The sequence below is a fragment of the Brachyistius frenatus genome, unplaced genomic scaffold, assembly GCF_029030835.1.
Source record: "Brachyistius frenatus isolate BFR_SWC_R1_liver_20210118 unplaced genomic scaffold, ASM2903083v1 Contig_42, whole genome shotgun sequence".
In the NCBI taxonomy this organism is placed as follows: domain Eukaryota; kingdom Metazoa; phylum Chordata; class Actinopteri; family Embiotocidae; genus Brachyistius; species Brachyistius frenatus.
The window spans coordinates 969,949-995,983 of NW_027210641.1; the positions used below are offsets into that span (position 1 = coordinate 969,949).

The following is a 26,035-nucleotide window of genomic DNA, read 5'->3' on the forward strand; positions in this document are numbered from 1 at the left end:
AGTATGTCAGCACTGTGGAAAGCAAATAATGCAGTTTATACATATGTACACATACTGAATAGTATATTGTTCACACAATTCAGTAAATCATTTTTGACAATGGTAGGCTAATGTGTCCCGTACAGACAATACATCTAGTGGGACTAAATTGAACCATGTGCTGTATCCCATTAGAAATCCTGACTTATGCAGTCATAATAAAAATCTCTCTGAACGGAGCAGCACCCAACTGAGACGGCTCGGTCGGACATTTTATCTTGCAGTTAGATTGGCCTATTTTCCTTATAAAGACTATAACGCAATGTAATTAAATACGGTTTTATATTTTAAATAAAGGCTGAGTTCATCCGCCAAGTGATCGGTTGCTTCACACTGTACCAGATCTTATCTTAGCTCTTGAGTTAAACATTTACACCATTAATAACATTAATAACAAACCTACTGTAATGTGAGTTTAACCAACTGTGTGTTCACCATGCTGCCTATTGTTATATGTTACAGTAAATGATGGAAAATCATACATTATAAACAGACATTGTTTATGTATATAAAACTGTGCAGTCCATGACATTCATTATTCAATGCACTGTTGTCCAGCTGAAAACAAAATCATGTCATTTGAAATACTTTGTTTTAAAAAAACAAAAACAAAAAACCCTGAATGTATTATTTGCCTTTCACAAAAGAAAAACGGTGCGATGCTGAATATGCACACCAGTGGTAATAACATAAAGAACAAAAATGTATGTGATGCTGTCGATCCATATGAGTGGTAGTAACATCAAAATACCACCAGCTCAGGTGTTGCAAACTCTGTACCTGAATCTTTGGAAATATAAAAGCTCAATTTAAATATGCAGTCAATTCCAACATGATCAAATTCTCTCATACCGCATTTCTGATTTTCTTCTTAATGGTTACATCTAAAACTGGTGAAATATATTTCATTGCTCCTGTTCCAGAGTAAGCTCATGACTAATTTTGTGAACACAGACATTTCATTTAATCACATACATTTACAATGAATGCACAGTGCAGGGTGGCGAGGTTGCGTGCTGTCTTACCACCTGGACATTAGCTCTCTTTTTCTCTGCTCTCTTTTGCAGTCTGGTTGCACGGCATGCACAGTGACACTTCCTGAGAGGTCATCTTATCTCTCAATTAGAAAAAGAGAATAATTCTCTTAAAAATTACCTGAATACTTAGAGATGCAATGACGATGAAAAGTAAGATAGCTTAGTTTTACTCAAATTTAACAGGACAGAGGTGTTGTCTACTACAATTTCTAGCTTGATATGATTGCTGATAGACAATGATATGCCCTTGCTGGAATTCAACCATCCTTAGCTTTAACAGACCATAACTAATAAGTATATACTGTATAATGGAATTACTCTGTAAGTACTACAGGAGACATGACATTTTTTTCAGTGAAAACTAAAATTCTTTCTTTCACTGGTGCCATGTTATCGAAATCACAAGCTGTTTGTAGTCTGCTTTACAATATACAGCAGAAAAAGTCATGGACTTTGCCCAATGGATGTATTGCCACAGATAGACGTATTACAGGGCTGAACAATAATGCTGCATGTGATATTTAGCACCAGCAGTCACTTATTATACAGTCTATCGTGAAATTCAGCTTTTTTTTTTCCGGAAAGAAAAATAGGTCTGGACCATGTACCACATTCTGGAAATATAGCTTTCTTGTTCAAGGCACGAGAACTCTGGGAGTGTTTGTCCAGAAGAACCTGGAGTTAAGGTGCATGTGGGCCCTCGGGAAGTGTCCTGGGTCCCTTGTTCACAGGGTGATCCCGGCACAGTGGTGCTTTAGCTTGCATGGAAGCACCCCACGATTTAGCAGGTAAAACTCCACCAACTGGATCAAGTCAGTGAACCGCGTGTGACCATCATCGAGACTGTAGAACAACTCCCCTTCGTCATCCACCTACAGTAGAGCATGCACACACGAGATAGGTGATTTACTCAGCAGACTTCAATTGTTTTTTTTCAATTAAAAAAGTGAAACAGTAGAGTACTGTGCAAAAGTTTTAGTTTATTTAGATTTTTAATTTTTTTATATTTTACGCAGAGCCATCCGGGATCTGATCTGCTATCGCCCCAAATCATTCTACAGTACAAAACAAAGACCTAAAATAGATCCAGAGTCAAAAAGTACTATCACTGGAGACCGGAGCGACGAGTCCTGCAACATGTGGTACGGCCCCTGGAGAGCACAGATCTCCGTGTCACAGAGTCAGTCTGGGATTATGAACATGAAGAAACACAAGACAATAACAACAGATGAAATCCCGGCCCAGTATCACGCTAAAGCGTGTAATGCACCTGCCGGTCCACTAGAGGACAGCATGACGGTTAGCATCTCTTCTAAGGCCATGTGATGAAAGTCACGTGACAAAGTACAAAAGCGCTCAAGACCACAAAGTGGTGGTCAGTTGGGAACAACGTATGCACAGGGGGCAACCGTTCAAGTACACAAGAAACAGTCGTGGATTTAAAAAACAAAAAACTAATTCTAACCGTAATCCAGTAGTTTTAGTGCCCAACCCTGAGCACATGTTTTGTTTTATTCCTAAACCACATGGTTTTTGATGCTTCGGTGAGACATAGCCAGGGCACTAGCCTGCTGGCCTTTAGTGGACTGTGTGTGTGTGTGTGTGTGGGGGGGGGGGGTTTACATGCGTTGGCATGATACTGGATGGCTAAATCTACAGAAAAACTGTGGCTGTGTCTCAAATCACAAACTTGCACTTAATATCTGTAGTGCATAATTGTGTTCACACTGTCAAGCATGGAAACCTGCAGTGGTCTATAAACCTGGATAGTGTGCTCAGAACATCCAAAATTCAGTCCGCACAATGGCAGCGTGCATTTGGAGACAACATTAGCGTGTTGAAATTCACACACTACAGAAATAAACTAACATGTAAGAGGACTAAAAGAAATACGCAATTTGAGACACAGCCTGTGGGAAGATGCTCGAACAGCCTGGCTGCCAAACACCGTGTGTACCTGGGAGAATTGGTGCTGTAATTGTTGGCACTTGTGTGAGGTTAATGTATATACAAAAACAGTATTTATGGCAGTATCTTTGAAAGTATTCTAATTTTTAGTGCCTAAAACTTTTGCACAGCACCACACATTCAAATTATACTCACTGGTAGGATCTGAAAATGTTTGATTTTCTGCATGTGGCACAGTGACAGTACAAATGTCTTGGGGTTGCTTTGGCTGTCCCTCAGAAGAAACACCCTACAAAAAAAGAAAAGTCTTTATTGTTGTTCCAAAGCTAAAGTAGGTGCAAAAAAATGGCCATTTTGCAGCCTTTACCAATATTTAAAAATGACAATGAAACTGCTTCACACAGTCCTGTATATGATAGCCAATCAGAGAAAATGGATTTAGCTGCCTTGTACCACATAAAGATATTCAGATATTATTATAATACAATACAAGCAATACAATAATGCAGAAGTGATGCAATTCCAACATGTCTTCTGTCTTTTCATAGAACTCCAATGATTACATTTTGTAAATAACACTCTATTGCAAACTTGTATTGGCCATTGAATATTTTACATTTGTAACAAATTTATAATCACATTTTTAATGTGACATCACATGATGTCACACAAATCTTTTATAGGGAAACGATCAGGTATCTACTGCAATACTTGTGATTGGTTTTTCAGTTAATGGAGAGAAAACTAAATGCTGGGAGCCCTCTTGTCTACCTATTAACCCAGATGTCCGAAATCAGACAATGCAAAAAATAGAAGAGTACTTGCCCGTCAATAAGACCCTGTTGAGCAATTAGACGCTGAGCCTCTTCCCGAGACAGTTTGCCGTGAAACCACGGCTGAGCCAAGTGGATAGCTGAGGCACAGAAATGGTATGTTGAAAATGTTCTTTCAGTTGTGTCGTATAGCAAACAGTTAAAGTGTTTCACAGACCTATGTTTGGCACAGAGCTCTGCGCTGCCGAGGGGCTCCCATGACCACTCAAACGGTGGCAGCTTTTCCTCTGAGGGAAAAATGAGTTACAGGCAAGTAGAAATAATGTAAATACCTAGTTCAATTAAGCTGTTTCTCTTGTCTTGGTATTGTAGCTCATTTACAAGGTGCTTACAGTTGTTGGCCTTATTAACTTTGTTGACCTAACCTGCTGTAGGTATGAATGTACAGCATGCTGCTTACAAAATATTATGAACATTATTAATAACTCTTAGATCATACATTGTACGAACACACGATTCCATCTGAAGAAGTTGTTCTGAGGTTCTCCCACTTCATAAGCACATTTATTTTCGGAAAATGTTCCTTCTAGTCATTGTACTATAGAAATATGTTTCCACTGGATGAAACAACAGTAATGTGGGGATGGTAAAATAAAGTAATATTCATTATTATACGCAATTATATTATTTCTTGCTTATTTACGTTAAGGGAAGCTTCTCCAACTGCTCAGAGAAAGAGAAAACGTACCCTCCATGACAGGCCTTCCTCTACAGCCACAGACAGCGCTTCAGACGGGTTCTCGATCACTCGACTCTTTTGGCCAGAAAAGTCCATGGCCACCAGTGAGTTCTCGGAGATGCTTCTCTGAAATGGCAAAGAAATCATACATTGTTATTTGACTGCGTACATTTGAAATAGTCATCAACTTGCATGTTTACTCTGTCATGTTAACAATTTAAAATACTAGATTATAAATAGCCAAGATTCATCTTATTTTTGGTCCACTTTCCTTTGACACTGAAAAGGAAGTGGACTGATGTTTGCTGCCTTGCAGTATTGTATTGCCATCTAGTGTTTGAGTAACCAAACTCCATCTTCATCATTTCTAGATGATTGCACACAGAAAACTCCATTGAAAAGGGATTAGAGTAGCTTTGAAAAGAATGACACATGGGCACATTTTAGTCCTTTAAGCTGTCATTAAGTGAGTGGCTCTAAATAACTGCACACACACTCAAGAAAATTCTTCTTATCAGGATTACTGAGAAGCTTTTAAATTACCACATTCATTCGTCTACCACCGGCTAAGCTTGCAATTTAAACAAGTGGTAAAACAAAGTGAGTGGTTTTTACTTTTACAGCCCCTCTTATCCACTCTGCCCCACTTCCAGTGATGTAAAGATACATATTTTTTGCTTATAAATGTGTTGATCAACATTGAATATGGATTATTTTATGTGGCATATTCTCAACTTTCTCAAGCAAGCTCAATCTGTCATAAGATCCAGTAGCCTGACCCTGCATCTGGCAGATAAATGTACTCTCCTATCTTTCTAGCTAATCCTCTTGGTGAGGCCATTGGTCACATACGACCCTTCGACAGCAGAGAAGAGGTGATGAGTTGTTAAATCTGAGAGCAGCTGATCACTATGTATTTTTAGAAGGTGAGTAGTTGGTGAACATTGAACATGTCTATAACCCATAAATAGACTGTGTTTGCTGCCACCAAAATACCCCCAGTAGTCTGAGGCTATTCTGGGACATGAAAACCCACCTTACCACACTGAAGGTGCCTCACTTGTCCTATGCAGTTATATTACTACACTGCTATGTGTTGGCCACGTGCTATTTTTATCTTTAAAGCTACATTCATTGATTTTCTGTTGGTCTTCGGGGTGGGGGGGGGGGAAATGGAAACAAGCTAAAAACATGTTACAACCTTATTAAGGTACACTGGCAAACATGCATTTATACATCCACCTGGCATGGAGCGGCATTCATGTGGAGTTTTATTTATTTATGGCCACCTGATGAAGTAAGTTAAGTCACATTCACCCTTCTTTTAGCTTTGGTCTGGTCTCTTTGTGTTTTACCTGCTCAACGATCAACCATGCTCCCCAGCTAGTTGCTAACAATATCAGTTTGTCATTTGTTGTTTTGCAGGTATGGCAAAGTGTGATGAGCAGAGTTTTTCGGGAAAAGAAAAAGTAACTATTGGGTATAGAAACAATGTTGACAGGTGCAGAGAAAGAGGGCGAAAAAACAAAACAATGAGCTTCACGTTAAAAGGGGCTTAAAGGCTCCATGTAGCTAAAGTGAAAGATAAGGTTTGGCAGCAATGTCGGTTCATCGTGACAACTTACTGCTTACACACAATCACTCGACTCATTGTTGATATAAAAATACTGATAAGATCACCCTTAAATAAAATGTTTAAAACTACTTTAGCTCTGAGACAAAATACTAATCTAAAATGCTGCGTTACAGTAAATGGTCCAATCCAAAGTGCTTCATCTTACCATTGGTGAGGCTTTTTGCTTCTGGTTTGGCTGAATGAAATTTTGGTACAGTTGCACCCCGAACTGAAACATGGACAAATACCAGCTGTTAGAATTTTAATCCAAATATTTATTGCATGTTAACTTTAAAATGCTTTCAGGCCAGAAGGGTTGTGATGTGAAGGACCAGATATATATAAGTCCGTTGTACTGTTGTACTGTTGTACTGTACAGTATATCATTTTTGGACTAGCAGGAGTGACTAATGCTCTAAAGTGTATCCAGCAGATATCTAGACAATGAACACATGCTGCTTCTATCAAGAGTGGCAGTGCTAATCCAGCATCACTCAATAGTTTCCCTTGACCTCCTCCCAAAGCTAAATCTGATTCTAGCACTGACTCAGCATTCCTCCCCTTAGATATCACCCAGAGTTATTCATCAGCAAGCCAACCTTTAACAAGCGCATGGCTGTGATCCAGCAGGTCCTGGTCTGCTCATCATCCGCACAAAGCAGCTTCAAGTCCCGGGCTGAACTGCACTTTGTGGACTGGGGCGAGAAGTTACAAGGAAACAAAAGAGCTCAATATGCTGGGAATCGATACCCTGCTTCTGCTCTTTTTGTACACACTTCGCCACTTCTCTGTTTCACGGTAACAATCCCTGTTACAGTACATAAAAGAAAGTGATGGTACCTTGACAGAGAAGCCAAACTCTGTGGGTGCTCCATGTAGTTTTTTGGCCGACAACACAGTGTAGACATCACTGTCACTGAAGTCGGCAAAGAACTGGAGATGCCTTGGTTCCTGTGAACAAAAGAGAGGTCATAATAAAAAATAAAAAAAAGCACACCATAGGTTTGAACTTTAGTTGTGAGTTATCAAACAAGAAAACGGTCTGAATTCTTAATCCTTAAAACTGTTGTAAAAATCTATTGCATGTGAGGAATAGACATATCTTATGTCAGCATTTGTTTCTGTCAGTATCTGAGTTTTTGAGTTTTTTTTTTTGTCTTTTTCAATTTAAAAAATGTGAGACAAATGTTAGAAACAGAATTGATGGAATAATGCACACAAATCGTAATTATCCTTTGGAAATTAATGGCTAATGATAAAATACTAAAGCTGCAAAAAAGCAGAAGATAAACGGCATCTACATTTATCTCAAAACATGCGTACAGTGTAATCTGAGAGGTAGAACATTACAGCTCACTTAGAATAAAGGAGGAGGCCAGCACACTTACATTTACAAAGTGCATTCTTATGTGAAAATAACACTTTATCACTCACTGTGGGTGTGGTTAGCCTATAAATGTAATGTAAGAGATAAGGATTAATTTAGACATATTGATAGGGGTTGTGTGGAGATGGTATCAATGGCTTCATTGTGCAAAGGATAACTTTCCAAGAAGAAAAAAAAGCTCAAAGACTCCCATTGTTCTGCTTTCATGTGACACACTGTTCCCACTTCCTTATTTAAAGTAATGCCTCAGCCATTAGTGTCTGTGGTGACTGACTAGCAGTGTGTCTGACCAAGACCACAGATGAATGGTAAACATGCTGAACTGGAAGTGGGCGCCATACCAAAGCCTACCTGCACTCGACAACAAAAGGTCCACTGTTGTAGGAAATGAAAAGAGCTGAAAAGTGGTTGTGTTGGCATGGCTAGTGCCCAGGTATAAGCTTCACTTGTCAGCAGCCTTGAGAGTACTGTTTCTGCCTGACTGCTCTGCCAGCTGACCTAAGGAAAATCAAGCTCAACCTGTTCCACTGCCCTCTCAGAACATAAGTGAGATGTATGCAGAGGGTGAACTGGTGACCCCGTGGTGCACAAACAAAGGATTCAAATAAATCTCTATAGATTGCGACAGGAGTCCGTTTTGCAATTGTATTGATTCATTTTGTATTCTTTATGTAGACTGTGTGAACTAAGGACTGGGCATTTAATTTAAGTAAAGAAAAAAACCTGACAGAAGGATCTAATACGATGCAACTACAATGGTTGTAAGTGACAAATAACCCATTCTGCTTTTTATAATGGTATTTAATTTCCCTACAACATTGTGCGGATGTGTCTTTTTTAATTGCTTACTTACCTTCGAGGTCCCCTTATTGGAGAAATAAAGCCCAGACCTTCGCAAGACAAAATAAAATTTCTTCCAAGACTTCCTGCTTTGCTCTTTAGCATTGAGGTATCCATGGATCTCTGGACAAGTGCTGGATTTGAGAAAGGTCTGTGTTGGGTAGATAAATATTTGTCCATAGATGGGTATGTACAGTAAATGATCAAGTTAATACAACATATTTACACAAAGGCTTTAAATATAACAACAGGCACTCAAGGGAAGAGAGATGGCACTGGAAACAGAAAGAACGTGGTACCTGAATAAGCTCAGAGTGATCCACCATGCCATTGGTTTCAGTGGACATGGAGACCATGTGATCTGGGAAAAAAACCTATAAATATGAAAGTAACATCAGTTATTATCTCTTCGTCCCACATAATGGTCGGAATATGGGAGGAATAGTTCAAAGGCAGGACTTATCCAATGCAAAATGAAGTGTATAAATCCATCATCAATATATCAAGCCCCATTTCAACCCACACTTACCAGGGGTTTCCTGAAGAATTCATATTTAGCATAATTCTTCCTAAAATACAGCCGGCTGTCTGTGTCCATCCCCCAGCCTGACAGCACCTCCATAACGGACTCATGGTCTTCAATGGGTCTCTCTAGTGAGACAATAAGAACAGAAAGAGAAAGGACAGGTTGGCAGGTGTTTCTTACTGCTCCATAGATAAAAGAGACAGTAAATAATCAGTTGTACTGCTTGTAATGAGTTACAGACATAGTTTTAATATTCTTAAATTCGCAATGCAATTATTTCTGCAACAGATTTCTTGGCTTACTTTTGAGGCAAAGAGTTTGATTATTAACCTTATATTAATGTGTAACCTCTGGATGACAGCATGGCTAATTATTTCCTAGAACTTAAAATGATTGTTAAACGAATGGATATATTTTGTTCAGACAGCCATGTGAAGCTGTGTTGAATAACATCAGGGCAAAGAAGTCATCAGACATCCACAATTTGTATTAGTTAATGGTTCTTTAACTCTTCATTTACATTTTATGATTTTCAGTAAAGATTCTCTGCACTGTTGAAATAAATCTGGGATTGTCAAACACGTTCATCGATGTGGAACCACATGGCACTTTAACACTGTAAATTTATTGATAAAATTGTGCAATGAATATTCAAAGAAAATGTCGTTTTGCTAAAGGATCTTTGTGAGAAGTATGGCAAACACTTACGGAAACCACAACAGTATAAACTGTACGGAAAAAGTATTTTTGACTCCAGCTTTTTGGAAATTCAGAACCTTCAAAAGCTCTCAGCCTTTCGTACACATCCACTGCAGTGTAATTTTTTAATAAGATGATTATTATTATTATAATTTTATAGACTAAAGCACAACAAGCTACTTTTGATTATTAAAAAACTAAATCCTACCTATTCCCAGATGGGTGAGGTGTTCAAAAAGAGTCCAGCAGTGGTCATCAATGTAGTGATTCTTCAAGACAAACAGCTGGCATATGTCCCGGGCAGTGACATCAGTGGGAACCTCTACAGCTTTGCTGGTATTATCTTCATTATAAACTTTAATTACCTGAAACAGAAGCATTAAATTAACAACCATTTTGAGGTGACCATTAGGTGACCAGTGTAAAAAGTGAAGCGAAGTATCAGACAAATGAAACCGTTTGACCCACGTGCAGCAGTTAGGCAGCCCACAACTATTACTGCAGCAACATAATCATTGAACAAGTTCAGTTGTTGAAAGCCTTACAAAGTAGAGAACAATATGCAAAGAATGTTCCAGGATGAATAGACTTGAACCTGTGATGAAACAGTACAGAAATCTTGCACTGCCACATTGAGACATCAAACACGTAACAAATTAATCTATCTGAAAGAGGAACTTACCCCATTGTTTGGATCCAAGCAGAGTACTGAGTGTGGGCAAGTTACGTAGCCTAAACATGGCTGAGAAGTGCACAGCATCGCAAAGGAGAACTTATGTGAGAAATATAAAACCACGCATCAGACAGTCAAACAAGAGTCAGCTGGGAAGCAACAACTTTCTCTCACTTCTTCGTGCTCTGTGCTGCAGTGAAGCTTAATGGAAGTAATTAGACAAACTGCCTCTTAGCATAGCGCTTTCCTGACGCCACATATCTGTATCACAGGGGCTTGATACCAAATCACCTGCCTCCTTTCCCCTCCACTAACAGTCAAGAAGCCAGAGATCAATCTGCTCCTTCGCTGGGGGTGGAGAGAGAGAGAGAGAGAGAGTCACATGGTTCTACCCCCTTTCTTTTCACATTCACACACCAATGGCAAGCAGATCTTCTACATAATGCCCTGCAAGAGCCCAAAGAGCTGGTTAAATGTACTGGTACCTGGGTCAACTCAGTGTCGAGTTGACAGAGGCAGGTAAAAGAGGGAGGGAGGTGCAGCAAAGACTAAATGGCTGTCTATTTTCTCTCAGTGAGGTCTATTGGTAGTTTAAATCTGGGCAGATAGAGCCTGATTCTTTTAGTGCAGAGAAAGGAGGTCAGCGCTCTTCATCACGGCTGAGGTTTGAGCCCTCTATCAGCAAATGGGGGCCTCAAGCTATGAAACCACCTCTTGGTTTAAACCATTTAGTATTTAACCAGCCCCCCTGTAGCCTTACATAATACGTTTTGTGTTGATGTCTAACAAAGATAAGGGTCTGCATTAAACAACGAATATATATATATACTGGCAGTCTAACTGCATGTCAATCAAACCAGGAACACCCCTGAACATACCTCCCTTTAAACCCTCATGAGTTATTGAGTATTTTTTTAGAAGGACCACCAGAACACTGATCATCGTAGTGAATTTAACAAATGACACCGTAATGACTGATGGAAAAATTTATTGACTTTGTGTTTTATGAGAAAAGTTGAGGCTTTTTTAATCAGAATCTATAATAGCAATACGTTTTTCAGATCCGCATTGGCTTTACTTAACAGACCCGAGACTGTATTTTTATATACAGTCTTTGGTCTGACCACAGTCCTTGGGGATTGTTTCCAGTTGTTGCATCCTAATGGGCGTAGCCCTCAGGTTAACTATTGGAGCTGCTTTTAACCAATTGCATTGACCACCATGTACCATATACCATATACCATGAAGCGCCAAAACTCACCAAGCCGTAAACAACAGAGAAACCCCCCCCCCCCCCACTAGTGTGAGCAGAGTGCAACACTATGTTGGTAAATGACCATTTTGGACAGAATTTTTCTTACTCCGGCTATAATCTCATATTCCTTGATATTTGTCCGCCTTGGTAGAACTGTGTATTGCGTCATCTAGCCCTACTACTAGACCCACTGTTGGAACTACATTTAGAAACAAATACCTTCCTTCATTTATTGTGACTACAATATCATCGCACTTAGCCACCCCATCTGGTCCGCCCTTCTGAGTGTCTGGAAGAATGTTAATGTGAATGGGGTTTCCAGACTATAATCACAGAGAAAACTGAAGCGGTGAGAAATAGGCGATTATAAGCCTTGAGCTTCATTATCTAAAAATGTTTTACTCAGAAACAGAGAAAACATTTTAAAAAAGTGTATTAATTTAAATACATAAATTCTAGATTGAAAATTAAGTGCTATTCATTCACTGAACTGCTGACTGGCTTCAAGGATGTGGCTTACTGAGAATTGGCCCAATCAAATCATTCAGGCATAACATGTCACCAGGAACATATTCCTGGGTTTATCAGAAGGCGAGGAAGTCTTGAATTTGGCATTGCAAATCTACGTTATGTTTGCATTACTTTGCAAAAAACCAACTGAAAACATCAGAGTTAGTTTCAGGCAAATTTTTGTTTAGTTACCATGGTACACTTATTAGACGGTATCTTGTATTTTAAATTGTAACTAAATATTTTGTACAATATTGTAGCATGGCATCACTCAGTGATGTGAATGACTCAAATGAATCCTGCTGTGTCACTGATATTGAGTCTTCTGCTTCTTGCATTTCAGAGAGGTTGGCATGCTACACATACAGTACAACCATAGGCAGAAAATGGTAACTGCAACAACTGAGAAACATGTGGACAAAACAAAACATACAGTTTGTATTATTAACAGATGACAATTATATTGTTTAACTTCAACAAACCAATTATTGTAACATTATGCATCATTTTTCCCTCAAAGTATTTGAAAACACTGAGTGGACAGTAGTGTTAATCATTGGTTGAGAGTTCCTAATGAATGGCCAGGCATGATAACCCTCTGCAGGAGCCACTGGCGCCTTTGTCAGCGAACACAGAGCTGCATTCATAGGCAAGCAACACTGTTTCAAATGCACAAACTGTACGCATGTTTTCATCAGGGAAGCATTCATGTCCTCCTTGTTCTTGCCAATCACGTTTAAGATTTAAATTGCAATATGCAGAGTAAAAAATGTTACCTGGAGAGGAATCTCTCTGCTCTCTTAATTTTAAATTCTAAAATATAAAAATTGACCACGACTGTTAGAATAAAGATATGAGTTGATTTAGTTTGACCAGAAGTCTTAGGTGCAGTCATAATGAGATGGTCGTTTTAAAACCTGAGCACTGGACTGAACAAAGCAAAGGTACAAAAGTGGAGAGGTATTTTGTTTCCTGAGTGGTTAAATTGCTGAAGTTCTGCATTGAGGGCCAAGTTTACACCAACTGCAAGTTTATCAGGTTTACCTATCTTAGTCTAAACTTCTTATAAACCCTTTATGAGGGTTATAATGTATAGTTTTTGTTGAAACACTTCAGAGAAATATTAATTCAACTGTATGATGATTTTTGATGATGTAGTCAGTGGTGCTGTGAAATTGTATTGGGGACAGGGAACTTTCAATATCCTTGACTAAGGCTGAGCGTACTTTTAAACTTACCACAGAATACAGTATCAGTAGCTTCAAACAATACTTCAGCTGGTTAAACAAACAAATATTCCAGTATTTCAGTACAATATTTCAATTTACTGTATTTAGAAACTAACTACTAACTTTCATGAACTACAAAGAGGCAGTTCATGAAAGTTCATCTAGCCAAACTAACACTAGGTTTTCTTATTATGTAATTGCTTTTCATATACGTGCAAAAAAAACTCAGTGAATAAAGAATACCTATTGAAGAATTGTGACAAAGATATATACAGATATATGTTATAAAGTTGAAAAACTAAACTTGTCAGTGCAGTCTGGTGCACAAACTGCAAAATATGTATAATTATATACATATACGTACAGATACGTACATATCTGTATAAGTGGTGGGTTAATATTAGCCAGTCATTTTGATCCACCAATTTATCACTCAGGATCTATTAATACAGCGTCCTAATACAAATCACATTTAACAAACTATGACACCAGCTGTTGCTTTAAAGAGATGTATCACAGAGGTAAAGGGTGAAGCAGGGGCAGAGCAACGGAACATGATGTGCTGTGTTACAACCGTCTTTCAATGAAAAACAAACAAAAAAATAGTCTGCACAGTAACTCCAGATACGGAATATAAAGCACTAAATATAGTCTCATTGAACATAAACTCCCCTATTAGACCTTCTTATCTCAAGGACAGGACAGTGTGAGCTATTTTGCCAATTAGCGTCCTCTGTTTGAACCTTGAAGTGCACTCCCACAGCTGTAGCCTGGCGGTGGTGAGGAGTTGGCCTCCAGCCTTGTCTGTGTAAGAAAACCACTGAGCGTTGTCCTCCCAGTTCCTCCCAGTAATAGCACTGGAAAAGCTGACTCAGAGTCATATAGGACTTCCTTTCCAATGGCCATACAGAGTGCTATTTATGTCAGCTATTAACAGTTGCACTGCCAGCAACTACTCAAGTGATGAAACAGAATTGGATCAATTGAAAAGTAGCAGCCAAAGCAGTGCATTCATTGTGCAACAATGAGGAAATGAAATATAACAACAGAAAAATGTTATCAAGTAACACTGATCATGCTGGAAAGCTAAAGGCTACTTCACAAATGAAAGTAGCTGTTGGGCTGCGGTGTGTATGGAAAGAGCTATTATAGAAATATGGGAAACAAATTACATTTGGACATGCAAGTCATTCGATGAAAATACACCTACTACTTTTCAGCTGTGACATAATGCCATACCGTGAAGTAAACAGTAAGAACTAAAGAAAGCAAGAATTGATCAATGCATTTTAAATAATGGAGCCGTTTTCATGGAGAGAAGGTCAGAGTTTAAGAATTTATATTGTGATGTTGTCTGACCCATGTTTATGAACATGAACAACCAATACTCAGATCAGCCATGTCCTACAACTGTAAAACACTGTTTAATACGCCTCAAACAACGTTTCCACATGTTATAAGCTGTCATTTTTCAACCACCGAGTGTAAATTTTAAAGTTTAAACAAGTAATAATAGCACAGTCAAAGTATTTTGAACACAATGTGTGAGCAGAACATGAACCTATTAATGATGATAAAATCTTTGGAAAGCTTTCAACAAAGTGAACCGTTGCATACAGTTCACATGAGGTTGGACTTCATCGAGCACCATCTGAAAAAACAGTTTAAATTCAGAGTGCTGAGCAGAAACAGGCCATCACTTCACTAATACAGAGAAATAAGCATTAACGGTTAAGAGATAGTACAGAGGAAATCCATGTAAGAGTCCTACCCGCTTCTGCAGACAAAGAGGTGTGATGGCAGGCAAGGTGACTCTTCTCGCATTGAAATTCATGCTTCTGCCTTAAGTGCACAATTAACAATGAGAATAATATCCATAAGTAGTGATTGAAAGTAAGAATGACGTACAAATTACAGTTGTAAAGATAATTATGAATAATATACAAAATACATTTAATACAGGAGAGTTTTGGGAAGTGGCAACCCTATTCGAGATCCTTCAGAGTGCAAGTGTGAGAAACTAAGTCATGCTGCCTCCCCACAACACAAACTCCTCCCGTGTCCTTGGGAATGTAAAAGCTTTTTCCTCTTCTCCTCTTTTAGGAACTGAATTCCAGGAAATTAGAGAAAAAAGCTTTTTCTCCTGGTGAACAGAGTTGAAACATACAGTACAAGGCCAGAGATTCCTGTAATCCAAGTAAAAATGAAATCTTCCTAGTAATAAAAGAAAAATGTAGGTGCTGAAGAAGTTCCCAGAAAGTACTTGCATCCAATTGTTTTTGCTGACTTTGCACCCAGATGCTTACATATCTTTAGTCTCTAATATACTTGGCAAAACAAACATGCAGGAGTTTATTTATTAAAATGTTGCTTTAATGCTGTATACTCAAGGACATTGGCAAAAAAGTGATCATGAGAAATATCTACTGTTCAATAAATAAACAATAACTGCAACCACATAAGGCCTGACCTGTTAGATGTACACCAGACCTCAGATTATTTATTAGGGCCCGAGCACCGAAGGTGCGAAAGCCCTGTTCTTATTCAAGCGATTATTATGATTCTCCGCAAACAACTACATTTTTGGCGGCTTTATCACACTCCAAAACTCCTGAAAGTTGGTACACTCGTCTCTCCCAGCGAAAAATTTCATATTTTAGTGGAGTCACGAGTGGGCGTGGCCAAATGGCTCGCTAGCGCCCCCTAAACAGATGCCCTGGCGGTTCCATTTAACTACATGCATGAAATTCGGTGGACATGTGTATCACACCTGGATGTACAAAAAAGTCACATTGCACCATTACGTCAACTCAACAGGAAGTCCACCATTTTGAATTTAGTCGCCATAATTTGTTTTCATCGATCGGTGTGCCCGTGGCGTGGCGGACAAAGGGGGGGGAATCAAACCCCAAACCTTTTAGTTGAGAGGCAGCAGTGCTAACCACTGCAGCACCAATCTTCCCAGAAGTTAGACAGCATTGTGATAAATCTTTGGCTCACTGCAACCTATAACTCAACTGTCCACAAATATTCATTCAAATGTGACCAAACTTGCTGCAGCCATCCTTTGAATAGTAGATATACGTGTTTTCAAGGGGGTCTGCAGTGATATTAAATATCTTCCTGTAATGTGTTGTGAATGCAAAACTTTTTCAATTTCTCCAAACATTTCAACTTCATTACAAGTTGAATCAGCATCAACAGCTGGAATCTGAACCATTAATATCAACCTTGGTGAAGGAGAATCTTTTACCTGTTTAGTTAACCAGACTGTCGGTTGAGTCGCTGGAAGCTCTGAGTGAACTCCGTGAAACGCTTTCTCTTGCCGCAATTTGTCCTCCGGGGCCGAAGATAATCCAGCGGTCTACGACGCCGAGTTGGAGACGACCTCATGAAGACACGGGTTCGAGCCCCGCTCAGATATCACACATGGTTCATGGTTTACAGAGGGCAAGTCCTCTTAATACGTCCCCACAGAGCGTGGAGAGAGAATCCCTCTAAGGGTAAACCACTTGGTTCACGGAGGGTGAGACCTCCTAAGGCGAGTCCCTCTAAGGGTAAACCACATGGGTTCGTGTTTGTACGTGCAGTCATACTAATACCAAACCAAAGGTCAACAACAATACAAAACTCAAACAAAAAAAAAGTCCAAAAGAGACTTTTTTTTAATTGTGCAGTGCGTTAAAGCAGTTGAGGCACGCAAGTAACTTGAGGCATGCATGTCAGTTCAGAAAAAGGTCATACTCCAAAAAGTGATTAAAAAAAGTAATCCAAAATATCCAAAGCATGTTGTCCAAAATATGATAAAAAGAAAGTCATACTATGTTGTCCAAAATAAAAAAATTTAAAAAGTCATACCATGTTGTCCAAAAAGTGACACCAAATTCATTTTTGTATAGAGTATAGAGTATAGATTATAGAGTATAGAGTATAGAGTATAGAGTATAGATTACAGAGTATATAGTAGAGTATAGAATATAGAATATATAGTATAGAGTATATAGTATATAGAATAGAGTATAGAGTACAGACTATAGAGTATATAGTATAGAATATAGAGTATAGAGCACAGAGTACATAGCATATAGTACAGAGTATATAGTATAGAGTACAGACTATAGAGAACAGACTATAGAGTACAGACTATAGAGTATAGAGTACAGAGTACAGAGTATATAGCACAGAGTACAGAGTATAGAGTAGAGTATATTATATATATATATAGTATATAGTATATAATATATATTATAATCAGGGCGATGCAGTTAAGTTTGATGTTTGGCCGTGACACAGGAAGTTGATGTTTAAGGTCAAACGATGCTCCGAACCTCAGGAAACTTCAGGCACCAACTTTCATGAGTTTTTGAAGATGTAAAAGCTGCCAAAAAAAGCCAATTTATTTTTAAGAAGCGTAAGGAACGAGATTGAGAAAAAAATGTAAACTGCAAGCGTGAATATGCGGAGCTTGGCGTGCTGCACGTCGGAGAACCGGAGGCTCCGACCCGCTGGATCCCCGACGTGCAGCGTGCGAGTTTTCAGTTTTCATTTATTCTCTTATTTTAGAATACTTTTTAAATTAATTCATTAATTTACTGTGATCATTATCATTACCAGTGGCAGTAATAGCACAGCTTATACTGTCTATGACATGTGTTTGTTAATGTTTGAATTAAAATATACTGTAACTTTGCACCTTTATTCATACAGTGCTTTGGAAATACTGTATTTTCAATACAGTCATGCTAGAGAGAGAGAGAGAGAGAGAGAGAGAGGGAGAGGGAGGGGGAAGGGAGAGAGAGAGAGAGAGGGAGAGGAAGGGAGAGAGAGACAGAGAGTTAGAGGTCATAAAATAGCTCCCACTCCCACAGCCATAATTTACTGTAAGACCAGACAAAAGAGGCCTGGTGGACACCAGTGTGCTGTCCTTATAGGACACACCCATTTTAAGGACTCAGTCTTTACCAATACATTATTAAAAATTGGAGCTCAATGTCAAATTTAGTTCACTTAGTTAATATTTTAACCATATTTCAACTGGCACTATATGGAACTATACTGCTAGTGCAGCCATTTAAAAATGTATAATAAGCACAATAGGGCCTGTGCAAAAAATACCAGATGCAATTTCAATAAACCTATTAATGCATTTAAAAGGAAAATAATTGATTCAGACCTCAAGGAGCCTGAACTTCATTGTCTAAAGATCACACACATACAAATTCATTGGACCCTGCTATGGTAATACCGTATATCTTCCTCATTACAAGACAATGTATGCATTCAGTTCTATGCTTTTCAGAGCTTTTTTAAATATAGATTGTGTTTTTTATGGTGTTAAAGCTACCTGAATGTGAATATTTTGGCTGACTCAATAAGTTAGAAGAGCGTTTGACTGAGATAACGCAGCTATATGGAGTATACAATCCTTTTTTTTTTTTTGCTCTCCTTAGAATATGCCATGATATTTACCATCATAGCATTGGATATAGAAATTTGGTTCAAGCTACTGTCCTCTTATTCAACTCATGAGAACAGACAGGGAAAGAGGAACCTCCCACAACAGGCTTCATGTTATCTGGAAACACAGCACACTAACATGTGAGAGCACAGACAAGCAGACGCTGCTAGTTATCACACAGCTAAAATGAATTGGAATTAATGGAGCCAGAATGATAACAGAGGCTCCACAACTCCCATAACAAAGCCAGCTCCAGACACATTGTCCTTGACCACAGCTGATTCAATCAAGACCCCCGTGCAGGCTCAGTCAGAGTAAGATAGCAACTAGAGGTGCAGTATGCAGGTATACAGGTTACACCTATCTCTGGGCAGTGAGATTTACAGATGACATATCTTAAAAAGCACCAGCGATACAAATCACTGCATATCTTAGACAACAAAGATAGCAGCCAGTCATGTTGAGCTAAACTTTTTTTGGTCCCTGACTTTTATACTGTTAACAGCAGCACCAAGTCTCAGAAATAGCTCTTTAAAAGCCAAGTATTTAGAATAAACAAAGGGGACACAAGCGTCTTTCTTTACTGTGTCATTCAATGACATGTATAAGCTTAGCAGAGGAATATGAAATGGATAAGTTTAGATAAAACACAACAGAATAGTGACAAATGGGCCCATTCATAACAACCAAGAGGAAGCCAACGCAGAAAAGCGTGTTATTAATGTTAATGAAGAAGATGCTGCAGCACCAGCGCTGCTTTGTCCACAATTACCTAAACAGTTCTAACATTCCCAAATCTTCCTGAAAGCACAGCAGTCTGTCATTAAAATGCAAATACTTAACGGCTTGAAAATGTATGTAGGTAGCGTATTTGAGTACCATTGCCACTCAATGCTTCAGTTGCAACAAAATCTAGAGGAACTGCAGCTTCATGTCCTTCGCTGGCTTTATCACAGCTGTGGTTGTTGCCCATCAATATTAATTGAAGAAGTGCTGTGCCATACACAGTTAGGTCAACCCTTAGGGACATAAGGGATCCATTTTCATCATGCCCACAACCAGACCTTTGACTGCAGCTGTAATTCCACATATGATAGTTAAACCAGAGAACAATAACACACCTTGGATATTTGAAAAGTTCAGTAAAAACGGCTCTTTCATTAGCTGCCACATCATCCTTGAATATTTCTACATCAACTTTATTGTGTCTTTTAGTTGTTATAGTATTTTCTTTTACAGTACATTAAAGCTACAGTATAAAACCTGCATCAGTTTGGGCCTATTCAGACCAAAAACATGGTTTCTCCCACTTGACTATTGGCCTGAAAGGGATAAGAGACACACATGGAGAGAAATCTCACACCAGATGACTTCCTATATATAACACATACTCTCTGTTAGGCACAAGGAATGACAACTATGTGTGGGGATTACAGAGCATGACTCCTTTATTCCTCTGATTCTCACTTGAACTACTGCATTAGGCTGTGGCTCAAATGGTGGAGTGGGTTGGCTTCTAATCATAGTGGCGAGCACCTTGCATGGCAGCTCTGTTGTCATGGTGTGTATGAATGGGTGAATGGGAGGGAAAAATTGTAAAGCACTTTTGAGACCACTGAAGTAGAAAGGTGCTTTATAAGTGCAGACAATTAATGACCCATTTTAATGGTTCAAAAACAAAAGGATGCCCGCTTTTATTCTATGGACATTTTTTGACTTGCAATGCTTTCGACAGCTGTCGGATGGGATATACTGAAATCACATTTGCATTCAGGTACTAGGATATGGCATGCAGGTTACCATGACTAATGCAAATGGTAAAATTACTAAGAGAAATCATATTTTGAGTTGGATATCCAGACTGAATCCTGTTGTGGAGACGTACTATCTAGAGAGTTGAAATATGTTCTAAGATATCTTGATTCCTGGTGCCTGCAGTGCATTTTGGCAGATTTTTCCATTAATGCGTTGAATAATCGAGTCACAGATAATCACTGGGGATGGACAAGTGGCAGCATTTCTGGGCCCTGTGAGCCGGTGGGAGTGGACTTGACGATCAGATGTAACGACATCAACGTGGAATTCTCTGCACGATGTCAGTGTGGTAGCAAGACAGTTTTCACGATCCTTCAAATATTTACAGCATCATCATGTCACTTTGAATTTGTGTGATTGTGTCTGCAGTGGCAGCCTTCAATACTAAACCCTGATCACTTTTCCTGAGGTCATGCTCAAAAGTGCAGAAGGATTTAACAATCAGTCCAAACAATCACAGTTCTCTGAACCTTCTGTACATTAAGCAGCGCATTTCTATGTCAGGTCAACTTCACTACAGCCTATGTGCATTTAGAAATCTATTAATCCAAAGGGTGTTGCCGACAGCAGCAGCTTCTAGTTTCTCACTGATGTAATGATTTGGTGGGTTTGCTATGGAAACATACCGTGACAGTGCAAATTGAAAGCAAACGGGAGGCTAAGATAAACTGATCTCAAGTCAATATAGTGAAACAGCTTTAAGGTTTGTGTAAAACAAAGAGATCAAGCAAAGAGTCTTGCCACATATCAGTGAAGCCATTCAAATCAAAGAATATACTGTATGCTCAGCGAGACTTTGTTTTTTCTAGATACCGCAGACAGACATCACTGCCATTTTCATTGCCTGCTCATTTTATAATCTAAACTGGTCGCTGGTCAAATGTTATTATGTTCAGATAATTATGACTGATGAGGAAATCACTACCCAAGCGGGAAGATCGATGGGCAATTTTCCATTATAGAAAGGGCTGAATGGTGTGTGAGAGGATGAGTGCTGCGCAGTTGGAACAATGATGTCATTGGTTTCTTGAGTGCCTTTGAAAGGAGGTCATTACCCCGCGCCACATGGATTGTGACATAAAAACAGCTGTTCAGACTGACATACTCCCTTTGTCTTCCTAAGAACGGCGCTGAAATGACTAAGTGAGAGGCTGTCACGCCAATGAAGAGCAGTCACAGGCCTCATCAGCGAGATACATAAGGACCACTTTAAGATTTGCTTACAAGGAAGCCACGTTGTTTCAGTGTGAGGTCAGCTGGGTGTCATTTTGCCGTTTTGCTGAGAAACTTGAGGATTATTCTCACACTTATCAAAGAAAATCCCAAATCTGTGCAAATCCCTGACCTGTCTCCACAACGGGCTGGTGAGAGCACAGGAGAATTGGCAATCACTCTGTAATTTCCTGATGTGAAATCTTGAGTTGAGCCAGGAGGGAGAAGAGTATAAGGGCTCATTTGAGACTTTGTGCATCAAGTGCAGACACTTGACAGATATAATCAAACAATATTACCACAATGCATGCAGAGGAATAAATACCAATTTGATTACATTCTCATACTGAGAACAATGGAAGCTGAAAACAAATTGAAACCAAAACTTTCAGTATTTTTCATTCTCAGCAATACATGAGCACAAAGAGGTCGAACAGCCTTCTGCTGATAGTTGCTAGTAACTGCAGAGCTCTGTAATTTCACGCTTTCAAATGAGTCATTGCTTTGAGCTGCCCCCTGCTGCTACACATGCACACACAAATACGTTGTACACACACACACACACACACACACACACACACACACACACACACACACACACACACACACACACACACACACACACACACACACACACACACACACACACACACACACAAACACACACACAAACACACACACAAACACACACCACAGAGACACCAAAAAACCTGAAATCAACTCCAGCTTGCAGTACAGGGACCCACATCGAGGAAATATCTAGTGGTTGGCAAACCAGACTAATTTAACAGCCCTGGAAAATGTATAGACAAAATCCATTTTGAAAGCCATGTACATCTGAAGCAGACCCATAATTGTTAGCTTTCCATCATAATAAATGTGCTCTCTTTCTAGAATTTGGCAGTAGGTTCTGTACAAATGTTCAAATCAAGTCCAGATTACAGGGTAAATTAACAAAGTTTTTACTGCGCACAATATCAACATTTTTTTTCTTGACTTGCACTCACTGGTTAAAAAAAAGGGAAGAAAATGAAGGCAAGTTATTTATTATACGTTATGAATCCCCTCTGCACGTTGTTGGAGATCGATCGATTGTAAGTCATCAGCTTGCAGGGATAAGCAACAATAGCCGTAGAGTGCTTGCACAGTAAGACATTAACAAAAATGCCCGTTGGTCAGGAAAAAATATGCAATGTTTCAGACAAAGATTTTAAATTTGACCAGCAGTTAACCCTTCACTAACCCTGGCCCTAAGCAGTAGCTCAGCAACAGTGGACTTGTCTTAGCTTTGGGCATGAATGTTCTACTTAGTACTTCAAGAATTTGGAGTATTATTTATTTTATATCGCCCTTAAAACCAGAACCACAAGAGAAAAAAGGACGAGGGATCTATGAAACAGTGCCTTTGGTTTCTCTAAAATTAGCTGAAAATGTTAGCACGCCCAGCTAACTAGTTTGATACTTAAAACGGTAACTTCCAAAACCAAACACATGAACTAAATACATTTTAATGTTTTAATGTTAATTTTAACAGGTTAGATGAATTATTTCTAGAACAACAGATCCTTTTATATGGTCAACGAGTAAAAACAGTTGTGCCGGCTAACTAGCTACGTTTCAGCACCAAAATCAACCGTCGTTTGTGCCCAACAAGAAGACTTCTAATGATAAAGACCTTCTGCTAAGACAAACAACAGTGGTGTTTGGCACCTGGCCAGGTATTTCTTCAGTTAACCAAAAACTTCATATCAAATTTCCAATTCAACATCCACAAGTGGTATGACACCTCACACGTCACCCACTCTCATGGAGTTTCATGTGTGCAGGTGAAATCCTGGGATCATAAAAGTAGTAACGATGTGGATGTGGAGTGTCTGAGCATGCTGACACAGTATTTTCATCTCTTCACTGAAACTCATTTCCATACTCATATAACCGGTTGGACCATCCATAAGCCCTGAAGTTTCAGACAAATCACAAGCCAAACATTGCGTAACTATGCATTCATTTAACTTTCAAAACGCCCTGCAGTTGTTTTCTGGCACTTGTTCCAATTACAGTTTGCAGGACTCTGCTGCCTGGGGTAGCATATGGAAAAGGTTACAGCACAGTTTTTCAAATGTGTTGTCTCAAGCACTGTAAATGGGACACTCACCTGAGTTGCACTACTTTTGGTCCACGGTAATAAACATTCAGAGACGAGGGATGAGGGGAGAAGCTCAGGAAAGGGGTTTGGAACAAGGGAAGACTCCTCTCCCTCTTTATTGCTCCTGAAGGACACAAGAGAGAAAGAAAACGTACAGTGTAAGTGCATTTAACGAGGAAACCAGATCATCTTTAAAAATATGGAGAAGATTTCTTAGTTTATAAACACCCCAAATGTCAGGTTGAATTTCCAGGCAACAAGTAGAAAAGAATGCACACATCTACAATGAAATGATTATACAGGGACATTTTCATACTGATAACTTCAATGAAGAGTTGGACCAAGCAGAATACATATTGTAAGAAACAGACATTTAGTGGTATATTGGGTTTTATAAAAAAGATGAATGCAAACAATAGATATCGTGTCTCCCTTTAAGAGTCAGTCCAGACTATGACATTGTAATGATTCCTCTGTTGCTCGTGTCCCATGTACAGGAATGGGGAGAGGAAATGGAGCAGGTGATAAACAAACTGGCAGACCTGAAAGGAAACACAAGGCTGCCTTTACATGGACCCCTCGTACTCTCAACTACCTGATGACACACCCACTCGCCAACAGACTTTCGATAAGACGGCTGGTAATGCACTGGTAAGTTGCACCTAATTCTCTCACGACAGTACACAGACAGTACTTCAACACTTAGAGGAACCTATAGAGGAAAGTAAGCCATATCAACAAAACATAATCAATGAGAGGAATGCAGCATTCCTGTAAATGTTTGGCAGCAGCCAGGACAGATGTTTTGTTAATGACTTAAAACAGAAAATGCATTCAACATATCTTTGCACAAACATTTAAATCAATAAAACAGACCGTGTAAGTGAGCATCTTGATAAGGTTAGACAGATATCTCAGGACACTCGCGGATTAGAGGTGCTGTTCTCTGCCAGACTTCTTTACTGCTGAGTTAACAGTTATCTCCCACAAACAAACAGGTGCTAGTTTTAATTTACAGTCTTTAAATGTATTGCAATACATTACACTTCATTCACAACAACTCTACAGCTTTCAAATAGACCTGTCTCACTCATGCAAATACAAAGACTGTGCTATTCTTCTGCAGTGCAGCTCACGCTCCAAAGTGACGAGTAGAAAACACTACTTTTAGTTTTAGTGCAAGTGAATTTACCATGATTGAATCTTATAAATAGTAAAGAAAGGTCCTACCTGTTCCCCTTGCAGAGCTTAGTCCTGGTCTTCTGGGCATTTGGTGTTAGTAAAGGCTCTTGCAACGGGATGAGGGCTGGGCTGGGAAAGCCACTCACATTACCCTTACCACTCTGAAACAGCTCTGCTTTCTGTCCGAGGCTTCCAGAAGTGTGTATTTCGTCCAGTGTCTTATTCATAGCACTCATGTGGGTCGGCTAAATCCAAGACATCATCTGGAGCAGACAGAAAAGACGAGCTTTTGGACTGGAGTGTGTGCAGAGCACAGTTGGAGCAAGCTGGCTGGCGTGGCGCCTCTGCTCACAGCTCAGCAGAGCGCACACACACACACACACACACACACACACACACACACACACACACACACACACACACACACACACACACACACACACACACACACACACACACACACACACACACACACACACACACACAAGTCTCTCTGGCTCATCTGCTGCCCACAGGGCTGGCCCAGTGGGGCAAACCAATCCCTCCTACCTAAACATGATCCACCACATTAAAGATATTTTCAACACAATGACTCCTAAAACAGACATCCTTCCTCTGACACAATAGCATATTAATAATCAACTGATTTGAAGTCTTTTGTTAATATTGTACATTTCTTTTGATTTTGTTTTTTTGGATATATTTGCCATTGCAAACTATAAAACACACAGCACACTTACACAAAGGGGCTGGTTATGAGTGTAGGAGGGCTGGGAGCAATATAAAACAAACTGTTCTTTTGTCATGGACTTCGCACAGGGATTGTACTTTAAACTTAGCACACTGTAGAAGGCCTGTGGTTGTAAAGAGCAGCCAGCCCAGCAGATTGGTTTTGTTGCTGGCTGTGTCATTCAGTGACAGGCTCCATGTGGGGGATGGCTGCAATGATAACATCTTTCTGAAAGGTAATGTGTAACAGAGTCTGACCAGGC

General features: G+C 39.4%; 1 protein-coding gene across 2 annotated transcripts; it reads right to left on the reverse strand.

Moving 5' to 3' along the window:
• grb14 (growth factor receptor-bound protein 14) lies at positions 1-25,321 on the reverse strand. Of its 2 annotated transcripts, XM_069702491.1 has the most exons (14): positions 25,092-25,321; positions 23,871-23,985; positions 9,772-9,928; positions 8,868-8,989; positions 8,638-8,712; positions 8,352-8,489; positions 6,952-7,062; positions 6,711-6,806; positions 6,278-6,340; positions 4,506-4,622; positions 3,975-4,044; positions 3,810-3,897; positions 3,180-3,273; positions 1-1,948 (listed from the first exon to the last, which is right to left on the reverse strand). In XM_069702491.1, exons 1-14 carry the CDS (start codon positions 25,277-25,279, stop codon positions 1,802-1,804), a joined length of 1,581 nt encoding a protein of 526 aa, XP_069558592.1. In that variant the 5' UTR covers positions 25,280-25,321; the 3' UTR covers positions 1-1,801. The 2 variants fall into 2 exon arrangements, with proteins under 2 accessions (XP_069558592.1, XP_069558593.1); XM_069702492.1 differs by lacking the exons at positions 23,871-23,985; positions 25,092-25,321 and adding an exon at positions 10,246-10,353.
• Between the last annotated feature and the right edge of the window lie 714 nt (positions 25,322-26,035).